The sequence below is a fragment of the Octopus sinensis genome, linkage group LG1 (assembly GCF_006345805.1).
Source record: "Octopus sinensis linkage group LG1, ASM634580v1, whole genome shotgun sequence".
Classification (NCBI taxonomy): domain Eukaryota; kingdom Metazoa; phylum Mollusca; class Cephalopoda; order Octopoda; family Octopodidae; genus Octopus; species Octopus sinensis.
Genome location: NC_042997.1, coordinates 137,604,907 through 137,617,406, shown reverse-complemented (window position 1 = coordinate 137,617,406; position 12,500 = coordinate 137,604,907). Strand labels below are relative to the sequence as shown.

At 33.8% G+C, this 12,500-nt stretch overlaps 2 protein-coding genes across 4 annotated transcripts in view; both read right to left on the bottom strand.

Moving 5' to 3' along the window:
* The window catches only part of LOC115210843 (rabphilin-3A), a 266,359-nt gene that overhangs the window by 177,849 nt on the left and 76,010 nt on the right, over nucleotides 1–12,500 (bottom strand). The gene's annotated exons all lie outside the window — the stretch shown is intronic.
* LOC115223931 (protein ZBED8-like) lies at nucleotides 2,167–2,718 on the bottom strand. Its single transcript, XM_029794708.1, has one exon. It carries the CDS (start codon nucleotides 2,716–2,718, stop codon nucleotides 2,167–2,169), a length of 552 nt encoding a protein of 183 aa, XP_029650568.1.

Here is a 12,500-nt window from a genome sequence, read left to right as displayed (position 1 = left end):
TGGCTGTGTGGTAAGAAGCTTGCTTCCCAATAACATGGTTCCCGGTTCAGTCCCACTGCATAGCACCTTGGGCAGGTGTCTTCCACTACAGCCTCAGGCCAACAAAAGCCTAAGAAATGGATTTAGTAGAAAGAAGTGGATTTAGTTGATGGAAATTGAAAGAAGCCCATCATATATATAAATATATATCAATCTGTGTGTCTTTATGTTTGTGTTTATCCCCCCACCACCACTTGACAACCAGTGCTGGTGTGTTTACATCCTCATAACTTAGCGGTTCAGCAAAACAGACCGATAGAATAAGTACCAGACTTTCAAAAATAAGTGCTGGGGATGTTATGCTCGGTTAAAAATTCTTTAAGGTGGTGCCCCAGCATGACCGCAATCTAATGGCTGAAACAAGGAAAAAATAAAAGGATGAAACTTGTGAATGATTAAATTTACTGACTTATTCAACCGTTCTAATATATAATGATAAAATAACTGAGTAGAGAAGGTATTTGATAACTATGCCAGGAGTTCAAATCTAGTTGTAGCATTTTATTGTTTTTCCAGACAATAAACTTTATTCTATAGTTCTCCTAGCTCTCAGGAGCTGATAGTAGATCATCTGGGAATGTTACTTGTAACAGACTAAGATTTAATCCAAATTAGGTTGTTTAGATTTCATCTAGAGAATATCATAAAACCAGAAATACACACTGGCTGAAAAGACATTTAGTTATTTAGCTCAGACCAGTGGTTACTCTTTTACTCTTTACTTGTTTCAGTCATTTGACCGTGGCCATGCTGGAGCAAAACCTTTGGTCGAGCAAGTCAACCCCAGGACTTATTCTTTGTAAGCCTAGTACGTATTCTATCAGTATCTTTTGCCGTACCGCTAAGTTACGGGGACGTAAACACACCAGCATTGGTTGTCAGGCGATGTTGGGGGGGACAAACACTGACACACAAACATATACACACACATACATATATATATATACATATATACAACAGGCTTCTTTCAGTTTCCGTCTACCAAATCCACTCACAAGGCTTTGGTCAACCCGAAGCTATAGTAGAACACACTTACCCAAGATGCCATGCAGTGGGACTGAACCCAGAACCATGCGGTTCGTAAGCAAGCTACTTACCACACAGCCACTACTTACGGCACACCTTACAAGAAGTCAAAATATTTTGGCACACTTTGTACATAAATTCTAAAATTTATTCAAAAAGGCTTTTATACATAAACTATAAAGTGATATACAGATAATTAAAAATGCAGAAAAATTGCATGTACTCACTCTTTATTCAATATTTGAAGCAAAGTTATCAATGAGAAACATGTGCTTGATGTTTTTTGGAAATGTTTTCAATATTAGAACGTATTTGAGAAAGACAAATCCTCAATTTTTCTTTGATGCAACAGAGCTTCTCTCTTTTTTGGATTTGATGTTATTGAGGATTGAAAATCCCAACTCACATAAATACAATGTGGAAAACTGCATCAAGACAGATAGAGCTTTTTTTTTTTACTATTGATGGGGTATTCTCCAATAATAGTATTCCAAAATGTATCAATAGGTAACTCAGTATATTTGATTTTAAGTTTGTGATCACTGGGCATAAATGCCAATTCTTCTTCTTCACATATTTTCAGATCAATATTAGATGGAATTTTTATGAAGGGAATCTGAACCCAATCGTACACTTCTGTGTTCAATGACGGAAAATAAAAGTTTATTTTTTCCTTCCAGAATTGTCAAATGTTCAAATACAATAGGAGTCATTTTTTTATGCAGCTTTTACGTATTAGGGAAACATTTCCAAGTTACCACCTTCAACTCTATTTTTTTTTGCGAATTACAACTTCCTTTTTAAATGAAACCAGCTTATCTGTCAAAGTGAGAATGTTTTCATCTCTACCTTGCATACTTGTGTTGACACTATTAATTTGTGCAAATATCTCTGTTAAATATTCCAACTTGGAACCCCAAAATTCACATTGTAAATATTCTAAGAAGCGTTCATGTTTTTCTTTAAAAATGTATGTAATTCCTTCTGGAGTTCATATATGCAACAAAGCACCTTACCTTTTGAGAGCTATCTGACTTTTGTGTGTAAAAGTAAGTGCTTGTGCTGGGAATCCATATCAACACAAATTTGTTCAAATAAACACTACTTCAATGGCTGACTTTGAATATAATTAACCATTTCAACAACTTGGTATAATACTTGCTTTGACTCAACTGGTATTGTTTTTGAAACTAGTACCTCCCTATGTAGGAAGCAATGAGTACATATAACATTAGGATTTTGCTGTTGTACGAGCAATACAAAACCTTTAATAGAGCTTATCATAGATGGTGCCCCATAGGTACATATTCCAACACATGAATTCCAGGATAAATTCCATTTTACAAGGCAGGCAGATAAAATGTCAAAAATATCTTGACCTCTTGTAGTAAGTGGTATTTCTTCGCAACAACAGAACTGATTTATGATTTGGTTACCATCACAAAAGCAAATAAATGTAAGTAATTGTGCTTTGTTGCTAATGTCAGTTGATTCACCAACCTGTAGAGCAAATTCTGAGTCCTGAAATTTGTTCTGTACATTTTCCTCTATATCAGCAGATAAATCCATAATTTGCCTATGGATTGTATTATTTGAGAGCAGAATCTTGCTTATTTCTTGCTCGGCTTCATCATCTAAGATGGTTTTAGCCATCTTTCTTCAAGAGGGTAAGATAATCAACTCAGCTAAAGTATGCGATTTCATTTGTATGCAATCATTTTAGCTATCTCAATAGATGCTACTTGAGCCTTTTCCGAAGCATTCATCCTTTTTTCAAAATAATTACTTTGTATAGATTGCTGTTCTAGCAGTCTTTGGAAATAATTCAGATCTTTACATTGAAGATGTGAGTGTTTAGTTGTAAAATGTCTTTTCAACTTGCTGGGCAACATGCCTTCATTAGACATCTTTTACCACAAACAACACACAGTGGAAGAGGTTTATCCTTGTTGCCAGTCCAATGAAACTCAAACTTTAAATAGCTATTGCAATATTTACGACTAGGTTGAGCTTTCGCATTATTATCACTAACACTTAGTTGCTTTTGACAAACATTCACTTTCAGATTCATAATCACCACAGTTATGTTTCCTCTAAATAAACTTTTCCATTTTATGGATAATTTAGTCTTAATATGAATTGTCTTGCACAAAGACCATAGATTACACAGATTAACAGAGTCAAACTGAGACTGCAACAAGTGACCAGTGAGCTGTGAAAAGTGGCAGTGTGTCACATATTATCAGACACTTTTGAGAAGTCTTTCAAAATTAATCAAAAAGATGAAAATTCTCGCCACTGTATGAATGAAAAAAATTGAAATACAGCCACAATACTGGAGGATGTATTAAAGGATTTAGTTCAACATCATATATTTTAGTTCAATAGTTTATTTTTCACATTTATTATTGAAATGAAAACTGCTGAGGCTACGACTGAAATAAACTAAAACATAGTTGTGCACTGAATATGTTCATAAGATGTCAATTTTGACGATAGATTGATGCTAATTTAGTTCTTACCCTTACGAAATTTCAGATTCGAAATCAAATAACAGTGTCATATCATAATTAGCCTAAATAGATTGAATGACAAAACCACCTCTCATTCTTAGTTGTGAAATTAGTGTTTAATTTTTTTTGCCAATTTGACATTTACATATTAACTTACTAGTGAATTTTGGTCTGTATTTTTCATATTTTGAAATATAATCTTTTGTTTTCAAGGCTCACCTAGTTACATCTTGCAGTGCACCAGTGCACCACAGCACACAGTTTGGGAACCACTGGCTTAGACCAACATGAGCTGGCTAGATGAAATTTAGGTATTTCTATGAACTTAACACTAAATATTGAATTATGATATGCATTATATCTATTTTCCAAGTAGGTTTATTGAGGCAAGTAAAATACACACACACACACACACACACACATTGATTATTATAATAAAGCTTCAATATGTGATCATGTGAGCTAAAGCAGCACTTTAACACTTTAACAACAATGCAAGTCCACCATTGTAAAATACAAAATACAAGAAAATGTAAATTCAATGTCTTTATTAAGTTTTATTTTCCCTCTTTCCTCCTTCCCACTCTTTCTTTCTTGTCCAAATACATGATTCTTTTTGTTTTATCTAACTATATTGCCTAACTAAGCCATTCTAGCGCTTAATTCATTTAATATAGTTAATATCATACCTACTCTATTTCTCAAATTAAAATACACCTCATTTATTCCCCTCTATAGTATTTATTCCATCCTATTCAATTGATTCATGCTTAAACCAATTCTGATGTGCAAAGAAACACATTTCATTCAGTTGTAAACTGGTTGAACTGTCCAGATAAATTGAAAGAACAAGAAAATATATCTGGAAGAAGAAATTAAATTTCTCCAATGTACTCCAAGTAAAATAGCAGCAAAATTATTGTTTGCCGTATCTCTAGTGTGAAAGTGCTTTTATTACATGGTTTATAATTTCATAGAATCTCACAGATATAATCATTATCAATGTGAAGGGGATGTTTATGAGAAAGATGCAGCTAATTATGGTGATAATAATGATAGTCATTGTATTTATGAGGACAAAGACAATAATGATTGTGTATGGTTTTAGTATTTGTATTAATGATTTCAATGGTAATAGTGACAGTGATAGTTTCAACGATAGTGGTGATGTAGGAAATAGTAGTGAGAGAGATTTTGATTAGAATGAAGAAAGCAGTGAAAGCTACATGGTGCATTTTCATTTGGAAGATTGCAGTGAAGACTGCTTCTTTGCAGCATGTGCCAATATGGGATTTCTCCAATCTCCATTCTGTGAAATCAGGTATTTCTCAGAGTTTATGTCTTCCACACCATCCCTTCTGCACATCATTAACCTTCTCACTGCCACCTGTGACAACAAACATACTCCTTTTCAGATGATACCACACTTCTCTCAAACATATCCTGCACAGGTATCATATCATGCTTCACACAACCTAGACACATTAATCATTTGTCTTAGAAAAAAAGCTTTGAAAACATCCTCTGATGGGTTTGTGTCAACCTAATCTCATTCAACAACACACCAACACAGACACTACTCATATCAAAGAAGCTTTACAGCATTACACTCTACACATGATCAACACATAATTAAAATCCTTAAATTGGATACAAATGTTATGTTTAATGATCTCTAACAGCATTTCATAGTGACAACAACATAACTATAACATGAATGAGAAAAATATCCAGACACCTATTGCATAAAAACTTAATAGTAAAGCTATAGCATTGTGACCTTTTGCTATATATATATATATAATATATATTATATATATATATATATATATATATATTCATAGGAATTAGTCATTTAGAAAGTTGGTGTAATTTTAGAGGTGTTTTAATTCATTCAATTTTCTAATTTACTACATAATGTATGTTAGTAACCAGCATCTATAACATGGCCAAGACTGCTTCTTCAAATTGGACCTTGAAACGTCAGACCTTACCTCTCCCCATAGCGCATACCTTATTTTACAAATTCTATCAACTGATTTTTGTTGATGCAAATCATCGCTAGTTTCCTTGAGTTTGTTTCTTTTTGCTACATCCCTAACATTATTTTTCATTCAAAACCAGAAAATACTTCAGTTTGAAACAGCTGATGACCCTTACAAGACACAAACATTTTACAGTGCATTTAAAGAAGGCCATCTAACTGATTGACACACTTTTACTGACCACAAGTCTACTGCTGTGGTGCATCTTATCTTCTCTTTGTCATTTCTAACCTCTCAATTAGTAAACCATGTACCACACCTATCTTACTTTTTACCTCTCTCATGCTTACCATGACCTGACCCCAAAATTCTGCAATTAAACACTTTGCTAAAACCTTTATTCTAGTACTCTGGACCTACCTCATTGCTTGTATTTTCTGAACATATATCAGCCTTGAGAAACCAACTACATTATACTGACCAACATATTAGAGCCTAAGAGGCTCAGAAGCTATGAGTACTACCCTTCTCCCTCAATGTAAAATATTTTACATTATTTCTTTGGTTCTATTTACCACTAGGAGAGCTTCTAAGAGAGACAGTCAGAGAGACTCTATGTCTCTATGTGGTCAACCAGCCTGCAACAAATAACAGTGATATATCTCCCAAATTATATATACTATTATATTTAAAAGGGAAAGACACTGGATAATGTGGTACTGAAAATAAATATGAATTAGTACAAGTGAAACTCCTTTGATTATAGGTTTGCTTGACTGGGACTGTTCAAGAGGCTAAATAATAAAAAAAACATCTCATAAGCTACAAATAGTTTTTGTCCCTTCTTCATAACATAATCACAAAAGATTTATTCCGAAAAGTATAAATAGTAAAGAACACTCGACCTACCACATATTAGGAACCTTTACATGGCCACTTGATCTGCTGAATAGCGACCAAATTTCTTTCGTATTACACTAAAATGGATGGGAGTACTGGATAATGTTATCAGACAAAGAAAGAAAAGAAAAACAGATGACCACAGCTAGAAAGCCTTTGATTACAGTTGATTTGTTTCACTAAGCCCTTCAAGTTGGTGCCCCAGCATAGCTAAGGTCCAATGACTGAAACAAGTAAAAGATAAAAAGATATTATCTTTAGGACTGCTTCAGAATTATACTACAACCCCATCTAGGTCACAACCTTTATGTTTGTAACTGTTACAATTGAGGAAAGTGGAAAAACTTTTGAAAGTAAATTTTGATCTGCAACATCAAAACACACCAGATACAACATTCGTCTCTCAAATGTATACACACAGCAGTACAATTGTTCCCAGATCCAGACAAGTCATAAATGGAAGTCTATACATTCACTTACTTTGCATACAAGTGACTGTATTAATCTCTATACAGTCACTTGATAGCCAAATTTTCCTCAACTCACTCCCTACTATTTTTATTAAGAAGGCCCACATTATTAGATAATGCTTGCCTAGATGTACAAAACAAAATTTTTTGATTTATGATCTAGGACTTAGCAACAACACCAATATAAATTGTATTTCTAGACATTACTGAAGGAGATGGCAAATCTCACTGCTCAAACAGATATATATATATATAAACACCTGTAGCAGTAGACACTGTAGAAGGCGGGATAGTGAAGAAGATGATAATGATGATAATTAATATAATGACAATATAGTGTTACATAGGCTTTGAACTGTAGCTGATAGTCAAGTAAAATAAGCCGTTGTTAAACATAATTTAGGAAAATAAAAAAGAAAAACGAAAATCTAAATAGTAAAACAAGAAAAACAAATAAAACTGAAATTCAATCTAAGTGATAGAAAAAATAAAAGACAGAAAATTGCCATTGAACCAGTTGTGAAATTTAATCCATAGATAATGGCACTTCCACATCCATCTATAGAAAAATTGATTGCATTACAATCACAGTAAAATGGCTGTTAAGTGTTTGGAAAAATGATACTATAGCAGCCAGAATCATTAGAAAATGTGAAAATTGTTTAGAATACAGATTGTTAACATCTAGATTTTAGAAAGCAAATCTATCAGTTAACTATCTCCAGTCAGAAGAGTTTCTAATAATCTTTTCTACTCACAGCACAAGGCCTAAAATTTTGGCGGAGGGAGCCAGTCAATTAGATTGACCCCAGTAAGCAAATGGTACTTAATTTATTGACCCTGAAAGGATGAAAGGCAAAGTCAACCTTGGCGGAATTTGAACTCAGAACGTAAAGACAGATGAAATACCTATTTCTTTACTAGCCACAAGGGGCTAAACACAGAGGTGATGAACAAGGACAGACAAACGGATTAAGTCGATTACATCGACCCCAATGCGTAACTGGTACATAATTTATCGAACCTGAAAGGATGAAAGACAAAGTCGACCTCGGTAGAATTTGAACTCAGAACATAGTGGCAGACAAAATACGGCTACGCATTTCGCCCGGTGTGCTAACGTTTCTGCCAGCTCGCCGCCTTAGAAGAGTTTCTGATAATCTAATGAAAAGTGAGACAACTACTAACATAGCAGTGGAATCTGATTGACATGTGATTTTCCATATATATATTTTGGGTTAGGAAGAAGGCACAGTACCCATGATCTTCTTAGGCCTTTCTATGACTGGTCAGATTTGAGTGATTTATGTTCAATTTAAAAAGCTTCAAATTAATGGCTGAAAGAAAACTGTAGGGAATTCTAGAAAGTTAGCACCCTGGAGAACAAAGAATGGGATTAGGAATTAATGCAAGAAATGGAAAGGGAGACACTAAATAATCAGAGGAGAGACTTGAATAGAGGTGACATAGTACTAACAAGTTTTGAGGAGAATAGATTGTTGTGGTAGTGATAGAAGGGACAAAGTGAGGAGACAGTGCATTGAGTGTATTGCTGAGATGGTTCTTGCCAATCAATCAATTGGTTGTGTTTTGGATACAGTCTAGAATGTATGTGTTTAGTATATGCCATTGCAGATGGGAACAGTATTCCATAGTGAATTTCATTTGGGCTTTGTAGAGAGTTAGTAGCCATTTCTGCTGAAATATTTTCTGGCTTTGAAAAAAAGGATAGTCTTTATGTTACATTGTTTACTATGTGATGAAATGAAATTACAAAGGGAAACCATAAGTAACTGTGAAGTGTAGCATTTATAGTGACTTTGAGGGTTTTGGTTGTGTTAATTAAGATGAGGTGGAAGACTGTTCACTTGATCTCTGTGCTGAGTGTCTGTGCCTTTGTGCAGTTGGAGAAACAAAATGATTGTCTCCACTGGAGAATGTTTGAAGTTTCTATTCATGGATGTAGTGACAGGATTATGTGTAAAGGACGTAATCGTTCTATATGCAGAAGGTTAGGGAGGAGTGTTGAATGATAACATCACCAAGGGAATTGATGGTAAATAGTTTGTTGAAGTATTGGAAGAAATGTACATTGGGGGACAACAGATTTTGGAGTGCAGATTAGATAGAGCCCCATCTACACCAGCTGTAATGGTATAGCCTAACAGAAAGCTTCTAATTCAAGAGACTAAAGTCAGCTTAATTCATAGGCAGATAATTTAGCTGGGAAATTTTCATGCCTTACCCATTCATTGGCCTTTCTGATATCAATTGCAGCAATGATTTTCTATGAATTTGTCAAGGATGAAAGACCAATAGTGAGTGTTAGAGAATAGGTTTCAGCTAGATCTGGTATTAAGGAAGCTGTACTAATGAGTACTGAGAATAAATACTGTCTCAAAGCATTGATCTTGGATAATATGGTTATTAAAGTTAATAGTGGGAAGAGTTAAAGAAATTTCTTTTCTGAGAGATCAAACTCACTGTAATATATTTCCAAAGATTAATATAATAATCCTGAAGATGGGGGATGGCTCTGAGGTCTGGAGTATATTGTCTGAGTGTAATACAAGCAATACTGTAAAAATTGATAGCTTTGTTGGTCTGGAGTGACAGGAGGTGGCAAGATTGGTGGAATGTAAAGGAATGTTTTGCTGACTAAGTACAATGTGTGGTTGAATACAAAGTGGGTAGCAAGTGAGAAAGATTTTTTGTAAGAGAACTGCATATGGAGCCACACTGGCTGAAAAGTGGTGGATAAGAAGATTCCACAAAGTAGACAGATGGGTATCTTTTGATTGGTATATTACTGAATTATCATATTTTCAGGATTAAGCATTTTTCTGGAACATGGATAAAAGATATGAAACTGTAAAATAGCTGTTCATTTGTTTAAGTCTAGAAAAGAGAGATGCGTATATGGAAAAACACGACACTGGAAAAAACAAATAACATACCAGTTAAAATATAATTATAATACCTAATTAATCCTTATCAATCCTACTTATTATTTAATGTTGCTTTTGGGTGTATAAGCCTAATGCAATTCTAATTGCATTAATTTGTACAGTTATTGTTTGTTGAATAAGATGCCTAAACCTTTGGATGCTCTGCTCTGATTACATATGTAGGGAGAATGAAAGATAAATATTTCTCCTTTTCCATGACAGGTAACATTTTTGATGAACTAGTATTCAAACCACTTCCTTTGCAATAAAGTTTCTTCATTATTTTTCCTAAGTTTGGGCTTAACAGTGTAAAAATAATTTTTTTTTAAATACAAGGATACGAAGAAGATATTGTGGGAGGTTAAGAACAAGCAAATGAGAGTGTTTTGTATGCTGTTGTATAACCTCAAGAAATAGCAATTAAATTTCTCTCAAATCACACCCTACTGTCTTAAAATTTGCAGGATACATTGGATAATGTATGCCCTAGATGCATTATACCTTTGGTTAAAGGTCTGTTCAATTAAAGGTTGGTGCCCTGGTTCTAAATAATAACAACCGGTTAAGAAATAATTGGATAATCTGGAATGGTACTGAGAAAAACTAAAAGTCAAATATGGAAAAATCATAAAATAAAATTAATATAAAACAAGAATGTGCAATATACATCATCTCATAGTTATACACCACAAATGTTACTACAGGCAACTATGATACTGGCTAGCAATGCATCTATAACAAAAAGCAACATATTATGTCATACGGTATAAAAAAAAACAGACTATCAGATGCTTGTGTTAGAAATATAGGAGATGATCATGGATCCTGTATTAATAGCAAGATATAACACAAATCTCATCAAAGAGAGATACTACTGTCTAGAAACAAACATTGACAAATTATTTAGCAACAAGAAAAACTGACATCAAAGTTGGAAAATTAAACAGCCAATGAGAAACAGTTACACATCATTCCCATGAGTCTTTCTTACAATAAAAATGGCAGCAACAACCAGCATTTAAAGTGTTTCATCCACAAGATAAAACTAAGACTGTCTTGAAATGTTGAAAGACTGGGGAAATTTATTGTTTCAAACAAAACTTACCAAACAAATCAATATATAAAACCTTGAGTATTCTCTCTCTCTCTCTCTCTCTCTCTCTCTCTCTCTCTCTCTCTCTCTCTCTCTCTCTCTCTCTCTCCCTCTCTCTCTCACTCTCACTCTCTTTCTCTCTCCATATTCTGTTCAGAAAATACAAAATGAACACCCACGAAACCATATATATTATCATTAACCTCATAGAGAAAGCTTGTATGGCATTTAATGTGATACATAATGCAGCAATGTTTTTAAATTCAATTCTAATTTTAATATTCCAACCAAAAAAATCTGGCCACTTTGCCTTACAGTTACCGTCCTTTCTCCATTCCCTAGAGAAAGAGGAGAAAGAGAGAGGATAAGAGACAGAGATAATAGGTAAAAAAAAACATTAGAAAGAAAAAAATCAAAGTGTAATAGAGAGAAATCTTATATTATAAAAGAGAAGTGGATATCTGTTTGTCCATCACAACATTTATTAGAGGAAGGGAAAGAAGGGGAGAAATCAAATTATACATCACAATGCATTTTTAGAAGGGGAAGAGAAAAAATTGTTGTTGAGAGAAAAATATAGTAAGAGAGAGAGAGAGAGAGAGACTGTTGTTACCATTGTAACTAACAAGACTTTCACTATATAGCAATCTACTATTAAAAGAAGGTATATGCATGATTAGCAAATTTATTTAACAGCAGTGTTGCAACAGGTAAAGACCTAGTAGGGAATAAGAAACACATTAAGAGAAAACCATAGATAGGGAGAAACTCAAATAGATAATGAGAGATAGAGAGATATACATACATAGGTAGAGAGCATGTAGAGGAAAATGTAGACATTAAGAGATATATATATATGTAGAGGCAGAGATATAGAAATAGGGGTGTAGACAGGGAAAGAAAGAAAATGGTCATGTACATAACAAACCATAGAGTTATGGTTTCAAAATCTTAATACAATAGCCCTCTCTGCAGTGCACAAACTGCATCTTTGTTATCCAGAGACATAAATTTTGCTTTTTTCCTCTAATTCTCAAACTAATAGTGTAGTTGATGCTGTTCTCTCTGAGTTACTAGGAACAGTTCAATGAAGTGTATGATGTCTATTTCTCTTTACTATTAAAGAAAGTGGTATGGTTGGTATATCTTGTTTGAAAGATCCTTCAAATTTCTCAATGCTTCAAAGGAACCAAAACAAATTTACTTACTTTTTCATTTTCACAAATAAACCTTCAAACTCAGCTGAAAATAGTCAGCATTTGTTTGGTATTGAGGTTATCACGGCTGTCCACTAATCAGAAAAACTGTCCATAAATTCCCATAGGGGATTCCCAAAAACCAAAACATTTTTCCTCACTTTTTTCCTTGTATAAATAAAGCTTCTAATTTAAACAACTGAAAAAAGTCAGAGTTACCTTTGGTGTATTGGCTGTTGCAGCTGTCTGGAAATTTCCAGACATGTTGATCAATTCTCATAGGTGATTCTGTATACATTTTTCTGTGTAGAAGTATTTTCTTCCTTATAT

Excerpts from the sequence above, each read along its gene's own strand:
- LOC115223931 (XM_029794708.1), bottom strand. The coding sequence starts at position 2,718 with ATGGCTAAAACCATCTTAGATGATGAAGCCGAGCAAGAAATAAGCAAG.